The sequence below is a fragment of the Diabrotica virgifera genome, chromosome 7, assembly GCF_917563875.1.
Source record: "Diabrotica virgifera virgifera chromosome 7, PGI_DIABVI_V3a".
Taxonomy (NCBI): domain Eukaryota; kingdom Metazoa; phylum Arthropoda; class Insecta; order Coleoptera; family Chrysomelidae; genus Diabrotica; species Diabrotica virgifera.
In genome coordinates, this window is record NC_065449.1 from 228617879 (window position 1) to 228636194 (window position 18316).

Consider the following 18316-nt stretch of genomic DNA (forward strand, 5'->3'; position numbering starts at 1 on the left):
TAAATTTATCTCCACCACACTACGAATAGTCCTCTCGGTAACATATTGCCCTAACAGTACACCCTTTGATTTGACAGATGTAGCTTTAACAATATGGCCGCTATCAACTGTCAAAGTTCGAAAGTCTTTAGTAGAAAGAAAGGTAGTGAACCAGCTCTCATACATATTACTCAATTTTATTTTAAATATATTCAGCATAGAGTAATATGCTTCTGTAAAACAAAACTTTTTGAAGTATAAACATATTAATGTGACGATATATTTCCATCTATAGATCTTATTATAATAAACTGTACCGTGTGAACCTACCCCATAGGATTCCCAGGAATATCAGTTAGTAGTTGCCAAACAAGTAGGTGAGAAGCTCCGTCCTTAGGTTCATCGTCTTCTGTAAATGTGGATATTAATATAGTATTAGGCTTAATACCATATCGTGAAATTACGGTGATGTTTACATGAAAGAGAAAAGTCTTGTGGTGCCGGATATTTAAACAAAATATCTTGATCTAAATGAAATGATTAATATTAGTACGTTATGCATTTTGTTTTCGATGTTTTAGTCCTGCAGTATTTAATTTACTGTTCTGCGAGACCGCAGACCTTAGGATTCAATAATCGTCTCTTTGTAAAGACAATGAAGTCGACTTTACTAAGTAACAAGACATTTACTCAACACACACACTCCACATTTCTCTCCTGAGCTAGTGATAAACTAACTTACCACAAATATTCTAAAATCACTATGAAATTCACTGGTTAGTTGGTTGTGAAAACAAGTGCCAATAAAACACAAACACACACAATTTACTGTTAATCTGTTAATATAACTTTTCCAATCAGGAACACAAATTATAGGGTTATTTATTTTTATTTTTTATTTATCGTATGGCATAGATACAACAAGAACACATAATTTTAAAAAAAGTATATAAAACACTACATGAAGTATCACAAACGAACATCTAATGTATTAATATACTGTAAAACATTTTCGGTCGCATTCAGGAACTCATCGAAAACTCCAGGGTATCGCCTTCGGGGGCATTCCTCAATAATGTGGCGGATGGTCTGCCGTTGCGCACCACAATCACACTCAGGAGTAAGGGCCTTTCCCCATCTATGCAAGCTGTCAGCACATCTACCGGTCCCTGTCCTTATTCTGTTCAGCGCCGTCCATGTATTGCGGGGCAGTTCAAAGCCTGGCGGTTTCTGATCGATACAGGCCATTTGGTGTGATTCCTGTGGTGAGTCGCTCTCCCATTGTCTTCTCCAAGCGTTGGTGAGGTCGAAATGTTCCTGATGTAGGGAGGTGGCCCTTAACAATGGGGGATATCTGGAGCGTAGTCTTTTTATTTCGATATCAAGCTTATCATGGTGGATGGGTAGTTGATGGTTAGCCTCGATTTTTCGATATTCTCTGAGAAGAGAATGACTTCTTCTTAGTTTAGGCGGTGGAATGTGACTCAGAATGGGAAGCCAATAGTTCGGTGTTGGTCGAATTGTACCTGAGATCATTCGCATTGTCTGGTTTAATTGGGTGTCAATGATCTTCGTGTGTTTGCTATTGAGCCATAACGGCGAAGCATATTCAGCCGCCGAGTATACGAGTCCGAGAGCGGATGATCTGATTACGGAGGCTGAGGACCCCCATGTGGTGCCACATAGCTTTTGGATTATATTATTTCGCGTCTTCAGTTTTTCTCCGTTCTTTGTAGGTGTTCCTTAAAACTTAAGGTTCTGTCAAGAGTCACTCCAAGATATTTTGGTGTTGAGTTATGAGCGAGTAGTCTGTTTTCAAAGTGAACGGAGAGTTTTTTGTTGGCTTGGGCATTATTCAGATGGAAAGAGCACACTTCAGTTTTCGTTGCATTGGGCCGTAGCCTCCATTTGCGAAAATATTCACCCATAACAGCAAGGTCATCCGTCAGTATTGTCTCTGTAACATTCATGTTATTATGTCTTGCTGCAATGGCCCAATCGTCAGCGTACCCAAATTTCTGCGAAGTTGTCCTAGGTAGGTCCGCGATGTATAAATTAAAGAGTAAGTGTGCCAAAACAGATCCCTGTGGCAGTCCATTGCTGAGCTTCATTTGGACACTTCTTAAGTTGCCCATTGTGACGTGAAAAGGTCTGTCGGTGAGCATGCTATCAATGAGTTTGGTTACCTTTTGGCACGGGATGGCACGGATCAGTTTGCAGATTAGTCCTTGTCTCCAGACGGTGTCGTATGCAGCTGATAGGTCAATGAAAGCAACGGATGTTTTTTTCTTTCTTTGAAAACCTGCTTCGATATGTGTTGGTAGGGATAGGATCTGATCTGTGCAGCTGCGGTTAGGTCTAAACCCTGCTTGCTCAATAGGTATCAGCCCCAATATGGTGTTACTAATTCTGTTGTGGATTAAGCGTTCCAACAGTTTATAGACACAGCTCAGCAGTGCAATCGGTCGGTAGTTTTGGGGTTGATCATTTGCTTTTGCTGGTTTCAATATGGCTATAATGGAGGCCTTTTTAAGGAAATGGGGGATTTCTCCTGATTTTAATATATCTGTGTAGAAATCAGCCAGCCATTTCCTAGCATATTTGCCACAATGGAGTAAAAATTCTGGATGTATTTTATCGGAGCCGGGTGCCTTTCCAGATTTAATTTCTGATATTGCTGAGGTAATTTCTTCTGGAGTAAACTCGTCAGAGTATTCAGATGTAGGCGGGCATGCAGACTTTAATATTTTTAGGTCTTGTTTTACTTTGGTGGTGTGGTCACGATCTCTAGGTGCCCTTGAGTTTGCTACAATGTGGGAGGCCACTCTGTTGGGAACTATTGGTACTTTGTCTCTAGTTGAGTGTCTGCTACTACCAAGTTTTCTAAGTAAGGACCACGCTTTTCCGCTTGATTTACTAAAGTCTAGTTTTTCCACAGTTTCCATCCATTTTTGCCGTCTGGCTGCATCCAAACTGTGCAGCAGTTCGTCCGCAATTTCTCGGTCTTGGCTTTCGTTGTATTCTTGATACAATTTTTCGCATTTTTCATCCCATCCTGGGACATAATCTCTACGATATCCTCTGGGTATAGTTTTCTTCGCTGTAGATATAACTGCGCCAACAAACCTCATATAGTTTGTACGTGTCGGGGTTATCCATCCGAGACATTTGTCCAATCTCGCAGTAAAAGTCGCCCAGTCTGCTTTTTTACAGTTCCACCTAGGTCGAGGGAAAGATGTTATTATTGGTATTTTGATGCCAACTTCTATTACAACTGGTCTATGTTGGCTATGTGGAAAATCTGGGAGCACTGTACGTGAAGCTGCCAGGGGTTGATTGTTTTCGTTTGTGGAGACAAAGCATAGGTCTGGGTTGTATTCTCGCCTCCAGGCTGCAGATCGAAAAGTTCCCCTATCTTTAGCGTCAAAGACTAAATACGTGCCAGCCCCTTCGCTCCAATTTATCAAAGCCTCGCCGTTTTGATCACTTTGTCTATACTTCCAGAGTTCGTGATGGCTGTTAAAATCTCCAACATACACTGAGGGGTGTGGGTGGGCGTGAATAACATGCGGAGGCCACAGGACTGCCGGTGGTTTATAAATATTGCTGACAGTAATTTCGCCAATTTGTATGGTAACCGTATGAATGTTATTTATGTCTGATGTAGAACATATGTGTGCATTTTCTATTTTGTTTCGTACATAGGTTGCTACTCCATAAGTTGGATGGTAAGTTGCACCCAGTAAATCGTAACCATGAATTCTTCCTCTAGCGAGAATTTGTTCCTCGTTTTCTACATGGGTTTCCTGAATTGCGACTACGTCGATATTATTTTCAATGAGTACCTTTTGAAGGTACTCACATTTACTTCTACTAATACCTTCTATATTTAAATGGCATATTCGGACGCTTGGTCCGAGTCGTTTTGTTGCTTGGTCCTGAGAAGGTCCCTTTAAGTTGTTGGTTGGAGGCATATCTTATTATTTTAATTATTTTAATGTGTTCCTTGCCAGGAGATCTAGAGATTCTAGATTGTCTGGCTGCCTATTGTGCTAGTTCATTTAGCATTACCCAGGGTGCACGTGTAGTATTCTACTACGGACGCGAACTAGCTTTACAATTATAGGGTAACAACCTAAATTGTTGATGGATGCAACCGTTACTCGATGGAAGTTCATTTTATCTAACAATAAAACACAAAAAACTTTTATTTTCGATACTTCCACAAAATTTATTATGAAAAAGGAACTATTTGTCTCAAGTTGGTCATTCAGAATTATATCTGTATTTTTCAATTTATTAATTTCCATATATTCTAATAAAGATAGCTTAAGGCCTTTATTTTGAATATGAAGAATTTGAAACTGTTCATTAAAAGAATGATTCAAGATCTAGAAGGTGAAGTACGTATGTAGAAGTGTCTGTTTTCTATTGTTGAAAGCCCTTTTTTGTTCTGCTATCCGCTTGTCAAAGGTTCTGCCAGTTTGACCGATGTAAGTTTTCGGACAGTCACCACATGTCATTTTGTAAACATCACTTTGTAATTGCGTTCTCTTTCGGCTCTTATTGTTCTTGGTTGTTGCTAGTTCTGAAAGCTGGTGTTATTCCTTTCTTTTTTATATATCTGGCTATTTTTGTTGATATCTTGTCTGTATATGTGATAGAGCAGAAGGCATTGGGTTTTTTCTGTGATGGTGGATAGACTAATTTCAAGGCTTTTTTATGGAGTTTTTGGTTTAAAATTTTGTTAATTGTTTGTTCGTTATCGCCATTGTTTACTGCTATTTGCTTAATGATGTTCAGTTCTATTTCGAAGTATTTTTTGACATGGGAATTTCTGTCAGTCTATGTATCATGCTATGGTAGGCTACTAATTTATGATGTGCAGGATGGGATGATGAATTGTGTATAGTTGTGTCAGTATGGGTAGGTTTATGAAATACGGATAACTCATATTTGTTGTGCAGTCTGGTGATTTTTACATCTAGAAAGTTTATGGACTGATTCTGTTCTGTTTCTATCGTAAACTCAATATTACTATAGAGTGAATTAATGTATGATAACATGTGTGGAGGTATCGAAAACAAAGGTTTTCAGTTTTCATTGTTTTATTGTTAGAACCTAAATTGTTTTATTTTTTTTTTATTACAAATAATAACTAAATTTCAAACTTAAATAAAGGGCCTAGCCGGGTAAGATGATGAAAAGTGCCCCCAACTCGATTCGAATTCCATATATGTCACCGTTTAGCATATATAGTGAAACTAACTTTCTGAAATTTTTAGCCCCCTAGGTGGTCATGTGACCCCCTAGAGCCTAATTAGGGTTTTTATGTTTTTATTTTTTATCTCAGCCGCATCGAGAACTAGCGAAAAACTTTAAATAAAAAAGTTGTAAGCTTTAAAAAGTTCTGTCTGAAAAAAATTTTGTTTTTAATTTTTGGCGGGAAATTTAAATTTTAGAACGATTTCAAAATTTTAAATGAGTATAAAAAAATAACTAAGACATTCGTTTTCACGAAAAAAATATATAACGTGTATTTTTGCATATTGTTTCACCCTGAATTTTTTCAAATTTTTAAAATTGGTGAAACGCACCTTTAAAAATAAAAAACCGCATTTTTTCGGTTTTTTTTTCGTTTTTTGATACAATTTTATACATGTTTTTCAAAAAAGGTAACACCGTCACTGGAGTAGGTAAACAACTGAAAAATAGTTGGGGTTTGCTTAATAAAAATTTTTTGTAACGCCATCCATTTTCAAGATACAGGGCGTTGAAAAAAACAAAATTTTACACATTTTTTACGATTTTGCCGAAACTACTGGCAGCATTGTAATAAAATTTGGCGAGTTTTAAGAGGTAGTTGTTGTGCATTTTTTGACATACAGTTTATATTTATTATTGGCGCGCATAGGGGTAATGGTCTGAACTTTTTAAAGAAAAAAGATATTACGCCACTGACATATTTCAAATTAACAATCGTTTTTGAATTTCTCGTTCAATTTGTGACAAAAAATCTATCTTCCTATTTTTTGATACGAGGCGCCGTTTTGCTGCAAAAAATAAAATATCTTAACGCTTCCAAAGTATTCGAATTAGTTTTTATAATGGATGTACGAGTTTATGTAGATGTAGAAACTATTAATAGTAGTATTTTATTTCATAGAAGTTCGAATACTTAGTAACGGTTAAGATGTTTTATTTTTTGAATAAAAATGGCGCGTCGTATGAAAAAATAGAAAGATAGATTTTTTGTCACAAATTGAACGAGAAATTCAAAAACGATTGTTAATTTGAAATATGTCAGTGGCGTACTATATTTTTTCTTTAAAAAGTTCAGACCACTACCCCTATGCGCGCCAATGATAAATATAAAATTCTTAATTGTATGTCAAAAAATGCACAACAACTACCTCTTAAAACTCGCCAAGTTTTATTACAATGTTGCCAGTAGTTTCGGCAAAATCGTAAAAAATGTGTAAAATTTTGTTCTTTTGAACGCCCTGTATCTTGAAAATGGATGGCGTTACAAAAAATTTTTATTAAGCAAACCCCAATTATTTTTCAGTTGTTTATTTACTCCAGTGACGGTGTTACCTTTTTTGAAAAATATGTATAAAATTGTAACAAAAAACGAAACAAAAAACGAAAAAATGCGGTTTTTTATTTTTAGAGGTGCGTTTCACCAATTTTAAAAATTTGAAAAAATTCAGGGTGAAACAATATGCAAAAATACACGTTATATATTTTTTTCGTGAAAACGAATGTCTTAGTTATTTTTTTATACTCATTTAAAATTTTGAAATCGTTCTAAAATTTAAATTTCCCGCCAAAAATTAAAAACAAAATTTTTTCAGACAGAACTTTTTAAAGCTTACAACTTTTTTATTTAAAGTTTTTCGGTAGTTCTCGATGCGGCTGAGATAAAAAATAAAAACATAAAAACCCTAATTAGGCTCTAGGGAGGTCACATGACCACCTAGAGGGCTAAAAATTTCAGAAAGTTAGTTTCACTATATATGCTAAACGGTGACCTATATGGAATTCGAATCGAGTTGGGGCACTTTCATCACCTTACACGGCTAGGCCCTTTGATAAATAACGAATGAAACCTGAAAATAATAAACAAGACGAATAGGGTTTAGAAAATCGAAACCACTAATACTCTGTCCAGTGTGAGTAGTTTTTAAAGCTGGTTTAGATGCTGCGATAAATGCTACAATTTATCGTGACAATAAATCGCTACGATTTATCTTTTTTTTTATTACGGTAAATACGCTGCGATGCACCGTTTACACACGACGATAAATTGAAACAACAACAACTCGGTTGTTGTGATAAATTCCTCGCATTTATTGCAGCGTCTAAACCAGCTTTTAGATCTCGTCTAGTTTTAATCACTATAAATTTACTTCTTGAAATATTAAGAGATGATTTTAATGTTATTCTGTGAATTTATAATTATTAAATTACTGCATTCACCATTTTACATTCCGCTAATACAATATCATCAGCAATGAAGTGATCGATATAATGTCCAGTCACATGTGGACCCATATTGTATTGCCTGAATAAAAAAAATTGAACTCACCAAGAATCAAACTTTAGTTAAGTATGATATTGATTATCCATATCCGTAATCTCACACTACTCACACATATAGAAATCAAGACAAGACAAATCCGAAAAATGTTAAATCTCTCTCCTCCCTTCGTTAGACACGATTAAATATATCGACAGATTTAAATCCAACTCCTGTTTCACCAGGGAACAAAACCTTGTTACAGCAATTAATACATTTATACTTGACAACATATTTGAGATAACCGTATTTACAGTCATTTGTATTTGAGTAGTGTCGATAAATTTCGAAAGGTAAATAGACTGAATAGTAGGTATAATAAATAAAAGTACAATAGATTACTTTCTACCTGTACCGGAAACTTAACCACACCATTTAAATACAAATGACTTTGTAATAATCTTAAGATTAAGGTTTGCTGAAATATCTTGATGGCGACTATACAATTTAGGATTTCTAACAAATCGACAAGAATAAAAGTTGAACAAGAACTGTCGGATGAAATAAATATAAAAAGAAGGGTGAGACAAGGCTGTATACTCTCGCCTTTACTCTCTAACTTGTATTCAGAGGAAATTTTTAAGGAAGTCTTAAATAAGACAACACAATATTAGATATGCCAACGATACCTTAAATGTCGTTTAGACGCCGCGATAAATGCGAGCAATTTATTGTCACGATAAATTGCTACGATTTATTGAATTTTTTAAAGCTGTTTAGACGCTGCGATAAATCGTCGCGATTGATTATAAACTGAAACAACTCGATCGTTACAATAAATTGATGCAATCCGATCGATATCGATAGATTGCTCGGATTTATCACGGTGTCTAAACGCTGCCTTAGAGCTGGCTAATTGCGGAGAAGGCCTTCAAAATCAAATCAACAAAATATCAGCGCAAAACTTTATCTTTTCTCACTTACAATGTATAAATTGTTATTACTATATTAATATAATATTAATTCTTCTTCTATTAATCTTCCATATTAATATTTCAATCAACGATAAAAGTTATTTAAAGCGTATGTTTATTAAAAATATTTATTTCATTATTTTTCTTTTATAGATTACTTATTTAAAAAAAGTATTATACAAACTGATCGCAGCAAGTATGTGTTTATTCGAAATAAAACTTTTCTATTTTATGAAAACAGAGTGATCTATATACAAAGTGTTAGTAAATTACACGTGCTATGATAATTGTTTAGTAAAAGAAATATTAGTACCTAACAAATATTTATTTTATAAGGTGATGCTTTTATATAAACGAATAATTATCTTAGTGATGACTTATACGGCAAATAAATATATATTTAAATTAAATTAGCATTAAATTGGAAAAAATAAGATATACGCCAATAATTTTCGTAAAGGATAAATACCGATTTTGAAACACTGTGTCGACATGGTATTTATTTTAAATTATGTCAATCAAAGATTTTGAAAATTCTAAAGTCAAATTAAAAAATATCTATCGAGTACTAAAAAATATGAAGTAACTATTATTAAGGGAGATACGAAACTCAAAGGTTAGTGCCGAAAGCACCCAAGATATAACTGGAAAGTATGGACATGCCGAAAGGGGCGAAAGAGGTACAATTTGATATAGTTTTGCCACGATGAGAAATGCATTATTTAGCGAATCTTGGTCCCTGCGACCCAAAAAACAATATATGTATACCTGGGCATTTCCAGCTGATTAAGAGGGAAGATAGTCAAACATCAAATTGGCTACATCATGATTAATAGAAGATTGAGATAAAATAACATATGTATCGGCAGAAACATATCTGAATGTAGATGCAGCAACTAACCATAACCTGCTTTAAGTTAAATTCAACTTAAAACTAAAAAGATTCAAAGCTCTGATCAACCAGAAGAATGATAATAATCGGCTAAGAAACCCTGTCAGTCAATGTAACAGGAAGTATGTGTCTTAATGTGACTGTAGCCAACAATATGAATCATTGGATATGTTAAAATTACTTGCAACTAACAGTAGGAAACATCAATATGTTGGGGTTAAAATGTAATCTAGCTTGAAAGTTTATGGTAAAAAATATTGTATAGATCAGATGATTTTAAAACGGTTTTTGAGTTATAGTTAAGGGAAATTAGATGTTAGATATTATGTATATTGGGTTATTAAAGATCAGAGAGTGATGTGTAGACTGATTTAAAATGAATTGAATGTCGTTTTAGTTAAAGTATATTTTCAAGCAGGGCCGCCGCTACCATGTGTGCAAAGTGTGCATCGCACACGGGCGGCCGATTATAGGGGCGGCCAAAAGCAGGCCACTGATGATAATATTTTTTTAAAACGAAAATAAATTCAAAAAATTAAATACATAGTAATGATTCAGATATTTCTATAAACTCGTAATATTTCAAACAATTTAAACATAAATACCAGAAAATGTTATTTATTATATGAACTGCCTTTTTGCAGTTGTAGTCATAAAGTAGTTCCAGGAATGCTTTTTAATTCAAAGTGACTGGCGGCTTTCGAACTTAAGGCTAAGGCCACATGGGCGATAATTTACGGCGCCGCCGCCGTAAGAGCAGTAAACCCATTGGTTGACTAACTCCTCCACCAATTGTAGATGAAATAGGAGTTAGTCAACCAATACCTCGTCAGGTTTACTGCTTTTACGGCGCCGTAAATTATCGCCCGTGTGGCCTACGGGTCCATATGCGATTTTTTCAAATTATGAACATTTATGATTTGTTAAGAGAGCAGGATACGACAATAGGATTCTTTCCGAGAATTTAGATAAGTGCTTGTTAACTTGCTCTCATTGAGTAATAAAAAAGTCTTTTTTATTACTCGATGGTTTAAAAAAATCTTTTTTATTACTCGATGGTTGCTCTGTTATAATATTGTTCCTTTATACTTATGTATGGTTATAGATGGGTTATAGTTCAGTCAAGTTGAGAATTTGATGATTTTAGACACGCTTTTGATAAACGATTTTGTTTGTAATATAATATATACCCTATTCCACGAACATACGCCTGTTTTGGATTACTTCGACAACGAATATTTTACTGTGCAAAATAAGAAGAACGAAAGTAAATTGCAAATTACATTGTTGTTTATTGGAATAATTATTAGCGCCATTTACTTTCGTACTTCTTATGTTGCACAGTAAAATATTCGTTGTCGAAGTAATCCAAAACAGGCGTATGTTCGTGAAATGGCCCATATAGTATAGTAGTGTGCCCGTTTCTTTTGCACACTACTTTATGTCAAATAGGCCTGGATCCCGCGTACCAAAAAAAGTTGATTAATAGCAAGCTGAAAATTTGTTAATCGCTTAACGGTGTCTAGCCGGACAAACTTTGATGTACGGGAACACTGGAACAGGGAAGTTTTAATTGTGGAAGTTTAAAAATTTGTAACTTTAGATTAGGAAAACGTCCCATGTATTTTGTCGGACAAAACATCCAATTGATTTGTTATCCTTTCATTAAACTCTCATGCAAAAATCAGACTGCTATTACTAGCCAACATGATTCCTGTCATTTGACATGTTCTTGGTGTTCCACTCATTAAAATGCCAAGTTGGTGATAAACACCAGTCTGATTTTTGCATGAGAGTTTAATGAAATGGTAACAAATCAATTGGAAGTTATGTCCGACAAAATGGAACGTTTTCGTAGTCTGACGTTCCAAATTTTTAACCTGTTCCACAATTAAAACTTCCCCTGTTTCAGTGTTCCCATACTTCTAAGTTCGTCAGACTAGACATCGTTAAGCTATTAACACATTTTCAGTTTGCTATTAATCTACTTTTTTTTGGTACGCGGGATCCAGGTCAAGTAACGTCGAGATCAGAGCAATTTTTATTCATATACGCGTTATGGTTACAATTTATCTCCTTTACATTTCTTTAAATACTATGTTGAAACAACTAAAGTGTTAAAAAGGGGGGCGGCAAATATTAAGTTGCACACGGGCGGCCAACACTTTAGCGGCGGCCCTGTTTTCAAGTCAAAGTTTTCAACCTAATAGAAATATCAAAAATATTGTGTCAACTAAATATTGTTTCAACCTAATAGAAATATCAAAAATATTGTGTCAACTATTGTGTCACAACAAGATCCCATTTCCTATCTCCCTAATTCAGGAAAGGTTTCGAATTCATTCTTTATAAGACCGGTTGGTAAATCTGAACTGATCCAAACAATCAATAGTATCAAAAGCAAATCTTCCTGTAGTACCGATGGACTATCCATAAAAATTTTCTCAAATCTCCCAGACAATGTGTTGGGAGTCCTCATCTCTCTAATAAATGATTCTTTTGAGAAAGGTAAATTTCCAGAGTGCCTAAAGACGGCCATCATTATTCCTCTTCATAAGGGTGGTGAAAAATCTATTGCCTGCAATTATAGACCTATTGCATTACTACCGGTACTCTCCAAAATTATTGAAAGACTCCTAAAAGCCCGACTTATGTCCTTTCTCGTTGATAACAAGATTTTATCACAAAATCAGTTTGGATTTTTAAATAATAAATGTACCACCGATGCCATGTTTTCTGTACTACATGAGGTTTATCAAGCATTAAACAATAATCTCCACACTGCCACTGTTTTTTGTGATTATGCCAAAGCTTTTGATTGTGTAAATCACGACATTTTGATAAAAAAACTAGATTTCTATGGAATTCGAGGTATTTCTTTGAACTGGTTTCAATCTTACTTGGAAAATAGGAAACAACTGGTTAGAGCAAATGATACAGACTCTAGTCTCAAAAATGTTGTATGTGGGGTACCGCAAGGTTCAGTATTGGGTCCTCTACTTTTCCTTATCTTTATTAATGACATCACTAGTTTAAAAATCGATGGAAAAGTTTTTCTTTTTGCTGACGATACCAGTATCACTTGGAGCAACTCAAATATCGCAACTCTTCATGCTACTATAACTTCTGATCTACTCACAATAAAATCCTGGTCAGATTCTAATTTACTCCCTTTTAACGTAGATAAAACAGTAGCATTACCCTATAAAGGAACTCTTCAACTCTTACCTCTTCATAACAGCCAGATCAGTATCGTTGATTCTGTAAAGTTTCTTGGTATTTTTTTAGATAGCAACCTTAAATGGTCCCTTCATATCGATGTGTTAAGCAAGAAACTATCCTCAGCTTGCTTTGCAATAAGATCTGGCTCTAAGGAAATGGATTTAGCCTCCTCCAAAATAACATACTTTTCATTGTTCGAGTCCCATCTTCGATATGGTCTGCCTTTTTGGGGTTTTGGTACAGCTGCCCAATCCGATGTTATTTTTAAATTGCAAAAAAGAGCAATCAGATATCTGTTTGGCCTCAGAAGAACAACACATTGCAGAAGCTACTTCAAAGTTCACAGAATTCTAACATTACCTTCTTTATATATTTTAGAAACTGTTTGCTTAATTCGTAAACATCTACATGTTTTTCCAGAAAGACCTAGACATGACTATTCCACCAGAAATTCTACTGTTGACATCTATTTACCGATCCCTTCCAGTGAGTTAGTAAAGAAATATATATTATATTCTGCAAAAAAACTATACAACCATCTCCCTCTACAACTTAAATCTGCAACATCTTTCCCCAAGTTCCGTAAAATGACTAAAGCCTATTTATCTGAAAGACCATATTATTCAATAGCAGAGTTTCTTAACCAATAACTAAGAAATTACAGTATTGTTATGTATAAGTAGAATCTTAATCTATATTTGAGTGTCATATGCAGCAGCATAACTTATTAAATTTCTTAAGGTAGATTACGCAATTTGCAATTTTTTTTTTAATTTTGCAATAGATTGTTACTGATGTTTATTTGACTTTATTATGTTTTATTTATATTGACGATTTGTATAATTTTAGTAAATTGTATTTGTTATTGTTTTTATTTATGATTCTTGTAAGCTTTGTCTATAAAATTGTTAAATTTTTCATGACAATAAAGCATATTTCTATTCTATTCTATTCTATTGAAAAATATTAAAAATATTCCTAAAAGATATTTAATTGAAAACTTATTGGACTATTTTCCTGGTAACACCTCCATTGCTATGGCTTCTAAAAATTGCAAGCCAGATGGATACTGAAGCGAAAAAGGCAAGAGGGAATTCAAAAACTTACAATTCACGACCCCGTCTGTTCAGCTGGTAAATTCCAACGGAAAATGGACCTAGTTACTCAAAGGAGTAAAACTAATATAAAATAAAATAAAAATGTAGGTATACCATTTTTACTCGCAATGCGAAGGCAAAACTGTCTTATTTTTCATTTAGAACAGAGAGCGCAAACCAGCACTCTAAATCGACGATTTTCGATTCTAATTGGAATCATCATCAGAGAGGCGTAGGTTTGCTGCTCTCTGCCCTAAGTGACGAAACTCCGAGAGCTTATCCCCGCATTGCAACTGACGTTTATGGAGTAGATGTCTAGCGACATCTGGCAACTGAAAGTCAAAGTTTTCAACCTATTAGAAATATTAAAAATATTGAAAAATATTAAAAATATTCCTAAAAGATATTTAATTGAAAACTTATTGGACCATTTTCCTGGTACTGGTAACACCTCCATGGCTTCTAAAAATTGCAAGCCAGATGGATGCTGAAGCGAAGAAGAGTGAAAGCCTTTTCTAAGTGAAAAATAAGACAGTTTTGCCTTCGCATTGCAACTGAATAAAAATGGTATACATTTTTATTTTATTTTATATTAGTTTTACTCCTTTGAGTAACTAGGTCCATTTTCCGTTGGAATTTACCAGCTGAACAGACGGGGTCGTGAATTGTAAGTTTTTGAATGCAATTTTTAGAAGCCATGGAGGTGTTACCAGGAAAATAGTCCAATAAGTTTTCAATTAAATATCTTTTAGGAATATTTTTCAATATTTTTAATATTTCTATTAGGTTGAAAACTTTGACTTGAAAATATACTTTAACTATACTTAACAACACTTAACAACAACTAAATATACTTAAAACAGAGGAAATATTTTTAATAAATCATCCCAAATTTTGGCATATGCAGATGACGTGGACCTAGTTGCCCGCACAACACGCAAACTAGAAGAAATGTATACCACCTTCTCAAATGCCTCAAAAAATATGGGCCTGAAAGTAAACGAGGAGAAAACTATGATGTTGGCATCAACACCCAACAATAGAGCCAGAAACATCGGTCACCAATTCACTATTGATAACTCTACCTTTGAAGTGGTGGACAAATTCACATACTTAGGCTCCCTGATCACCAAGGAGAACGTCATGACGGAAGAAATCAAGCGAAGGATAATCCTAGCGAACAAATGCTATTTTCGACTGAGTAGACATATGAGAAGCAGAAACTTAAGCCAAAAACAAAAATAACCATATACAAAACCCTTATACAACCAGTGTTGACATATGGATCGAAGACATGGACCATCTCCAAGGCAGATGAAAACCTTCTGCTTATATTTGAACGAAGGATCCTGAGAGGAATATTCGGTGGCATCTGTGAAAATGGTATTTGGAGGAGGAGGTACAACTACGAGGTATACCACAGATATAAACATATATTTGGTGGTAAAGACGTAGTATCTCTTATAATAATATGAAGACTAAGATGGGCAGGACATCTAGCAAGATCACAGCATAACAACCCTTCTAGAAGAAGCCTTATGTCACAACCTGTGGGAAGTAGAAATAGGGGTAGGCCAAAACTTAGATGGAAGGATGGTGTAGATGAGGATGGGAGAAAAATAGACGCACAAACTGGCAACGGTTGGCAATGGATAGGACTGACTGGCGTAATAGACTTGGGAAGGTCGAGGCTCTTTCATAGGGCTGTAGCACTATTGATGATGATGATGATGGAGGTGTTACCAGGAAAATGGTCCAATAAGTTTTCAATTAAATTTCTTTTGGGAATATTTTTAATATTTTTCAATATTTTTAATATTTCTATTAGGTTGAAAACTTTTACTTTCAGTTGCCAGATGTCGCTAGACACCTACTCCATAAACGTCAGGAGCAATGCGGGGATAAGCTCTCGGAGATTGGTCACTTGGGTGGGGCAGAGAGCACCAGGCCTACGCCTCTCTGATGATGACTCCAATTAGAATCGAAAATCGTCGATCTAGAGTGCTAGTTTGCGCTCTCTGTTCTAAGTGAAAAATAAGACAGTTTTGCTTTCGCATTGCAACTGAATAAAAATCGTATACATTTTTATTTTATTTTATATTTTCAAGTATTTGCTTATAAATATTGTAAACGTCGGACAATAAATTTGAATTGTCTTTCAGTTAAAAGAAAAAAAATTTATAAGAACGAAACTTATAGTCTACAATTATTTTATGCAAACAATAATTGCTACTAGCTTAATTCTAATGCCTAATCATATATTTTTCATCAAATATGTCTTGTGAAGATGAACATGACTTGAAGATGAACAGAAAATTAAATATACATGAACCCAAAACCAAAATTTTTCTTTCATTTTTTTATATGCTTAATACATACTTTTATGAAACATTTAACTCCCGTAAGCTTAATGTCCAGGTTTTATACCAAAATTAAATGCCTCTCAAAGTAAATTAAATTAGTGACCCACCCTTCACCACCTCAAAATTTTGCAAATCTTTAAAGAGTTATTACCAGATTGATATTAAAATTTGCCCACTGCATTGAAAGAATTTTTTATTTTATAATCCGTACTCATAGTTTAGGTTGTTAAAACTATAAAACAGTAATATAAAGCCAAAAGTTAACAATAATGTGCAGTTTTTGGTGCATATGCGAAAGGATTGTATAAAGTATGTTTTTAAAATGTTTAAATAAAATACAAAACTATATGTATTAAATAAAAATTAATATAGAAAACAGTTTTGTCTGGTATACAAATATTTGAAAAAATTAACAAATCGAAAAATGCAAAAAAATACTATAAAAAATAATTTTTTACGGGTTGTTAGTGGTTTTATAGGGGCAACAATACAGGGTGTCCCGAAAAGATTGGTCATAAATTATACCACACATTCTAGGGTCAAAAATAGTTCGATTGAACCTAACTTACCTTAGTACAAATGTGCTCATAAAAAAGTTACAGCCCTTTGAAGTTACAAAATGAAAATCGATTTTTTTCAATATATCGAAAACTATTAGATATTTTTTATTTAAAATGGACATGTATCATTCTTATGGCAGGAACATCTTAAAACATAATTATAGTGAAATTTGTCCACCACATAAAAATTTTATGGGGGTTTTGTTCCCTTAAACCCCCCAAACTTTTGTGTACGTTCCAATTAATTCATTATTGTGATACCACTAGTTAAACACAACGTTTTTAAACCTTTCTTTACTCTTAGTATTTTTTCGATAAGCCAGTTTTTATCGAGATGCGGCTTTTTTTTAAGTATATTTACATAAAAATTTTATGGAGATTTTGTTCCTTTAAACCCCCAAATGTTTGTGTACGTTCCAATTAAACTATTATTGTGGTACCATTAGTTAAACACAGTGTTTTTAAAACTTTTTTGGCTCTTAGCCTTTTTTTGTTAAGTCACCTTTTATCGAGATGCGGCTTCTTTTTCAAAATATACCTAAAAATGTAAATTATAAATAAATTTTCAGATTATTAACAGGTCTATAATCGTACTTAACCATATTATACAAAATATGTGGTGGATTCGACAAATATTCAAAATATCTCGATAAACACTGGCTTATCGAAAAAGTACTAAGAGACAAAAAGTTTTAAAAACACTGTGTTTAACTAATGGTGCCACAATAATAATTTAATTGGAACGTACACAGAAGTTTGGGGGGGTTGAAGGGAACAAAACCCCCATAAAATTTTTATGGGGTGCACAAATTTCACTTTAATTTTTTTTTAAGATGTTGCTGCCATAATAATGCCACATGTCCATTTTCAATAAAAAATCTCTAAGAGTTTTCGATATATGAAAAAAAATCGATTTTCATTTTGTAACTTCAAAGGGCTGTAACTTTTTTTGTGTGCACTATTGTATATAGGTAAGTGAGGTTCAATCAATCTATTTTTGACCCCAGAATCTGCGGTATAATTTATGACCAATCTTTTCGGGACACCCTGTATATTAGAACTCATTATCTAGACGAGCTACCCAAATAATAAAAAAAGACTCTACGTTACGTAGAATCCGAGATATGCACACTTTTCAAGCGCGCTCCGTTTTGAAGTTCAATTTTCATGAGCTTGAAAGAAATTACCCTCAACATGCGGCATCGGCGACCTTTCTTTTGGTTTACTAACAATAACAAGTTTTCACAATGCTAATTATGCACATATTATACTTGCTTATATTTTAATTGAAAAACCGAAACTTCATTGACAAACTGTCCAAATTTCAGCTTTTGAAACTCTTCTTAACCCTTTCAGACCCGGTGTCCATTGCAATGGACATACATTTACGTAAGCCGTACAACAAAATTAAACTTCTGTAAATTGCTAACAACTACATATTTGTTATTTTGCATATCTCAGTTACTACTAAACATAACACTTATCAGTTTAGTTTGAATCATAGCTAAGTTTAGTGCTGTTAAAGATAGTGTGACATGGCGAATTCACCATATCCCGGAAAGCGTAATTAAATATCATGTTTCTTCACGTTGTAAATTTATTATATGTAACCAAATGTTATTTTATGCAATAGAAGACATATCAATTTAGGTACTACTGTTTCAACATAGATAAGTTATTGTTGTTTTTTGTTGATAACAAACATTA

At 34.1% G+C, this 18316-nt stretch overlaps 1 protein-coding gene across 3 annotated transcripts in view; it reads right to left on the minus strand.

The window, feature by feature from the left end:
• Positions 1 to 18316, minus strand: part of LOC114344394 (JNK-interacting protein 3) — a 123841-nt gene that overhangs the window by 13190 nt on the left and 92335 nt on the right. The window contains exon 18 of one of the 3 annotated variants that reach the window (XM_028295242.2): positions 310 to 388. The exons of the other annotated variants lie outside the window; for them this stretch is intronic. Coding sequence (XP_028151043.2) covers positions 310 to 388 — 79 coding nt within the window. The remainder of the gene's footprint in view (positions 1 to 309; positions 389 to 18316) is intronic. 3 annotated transcript variants of the gene reach the window in all.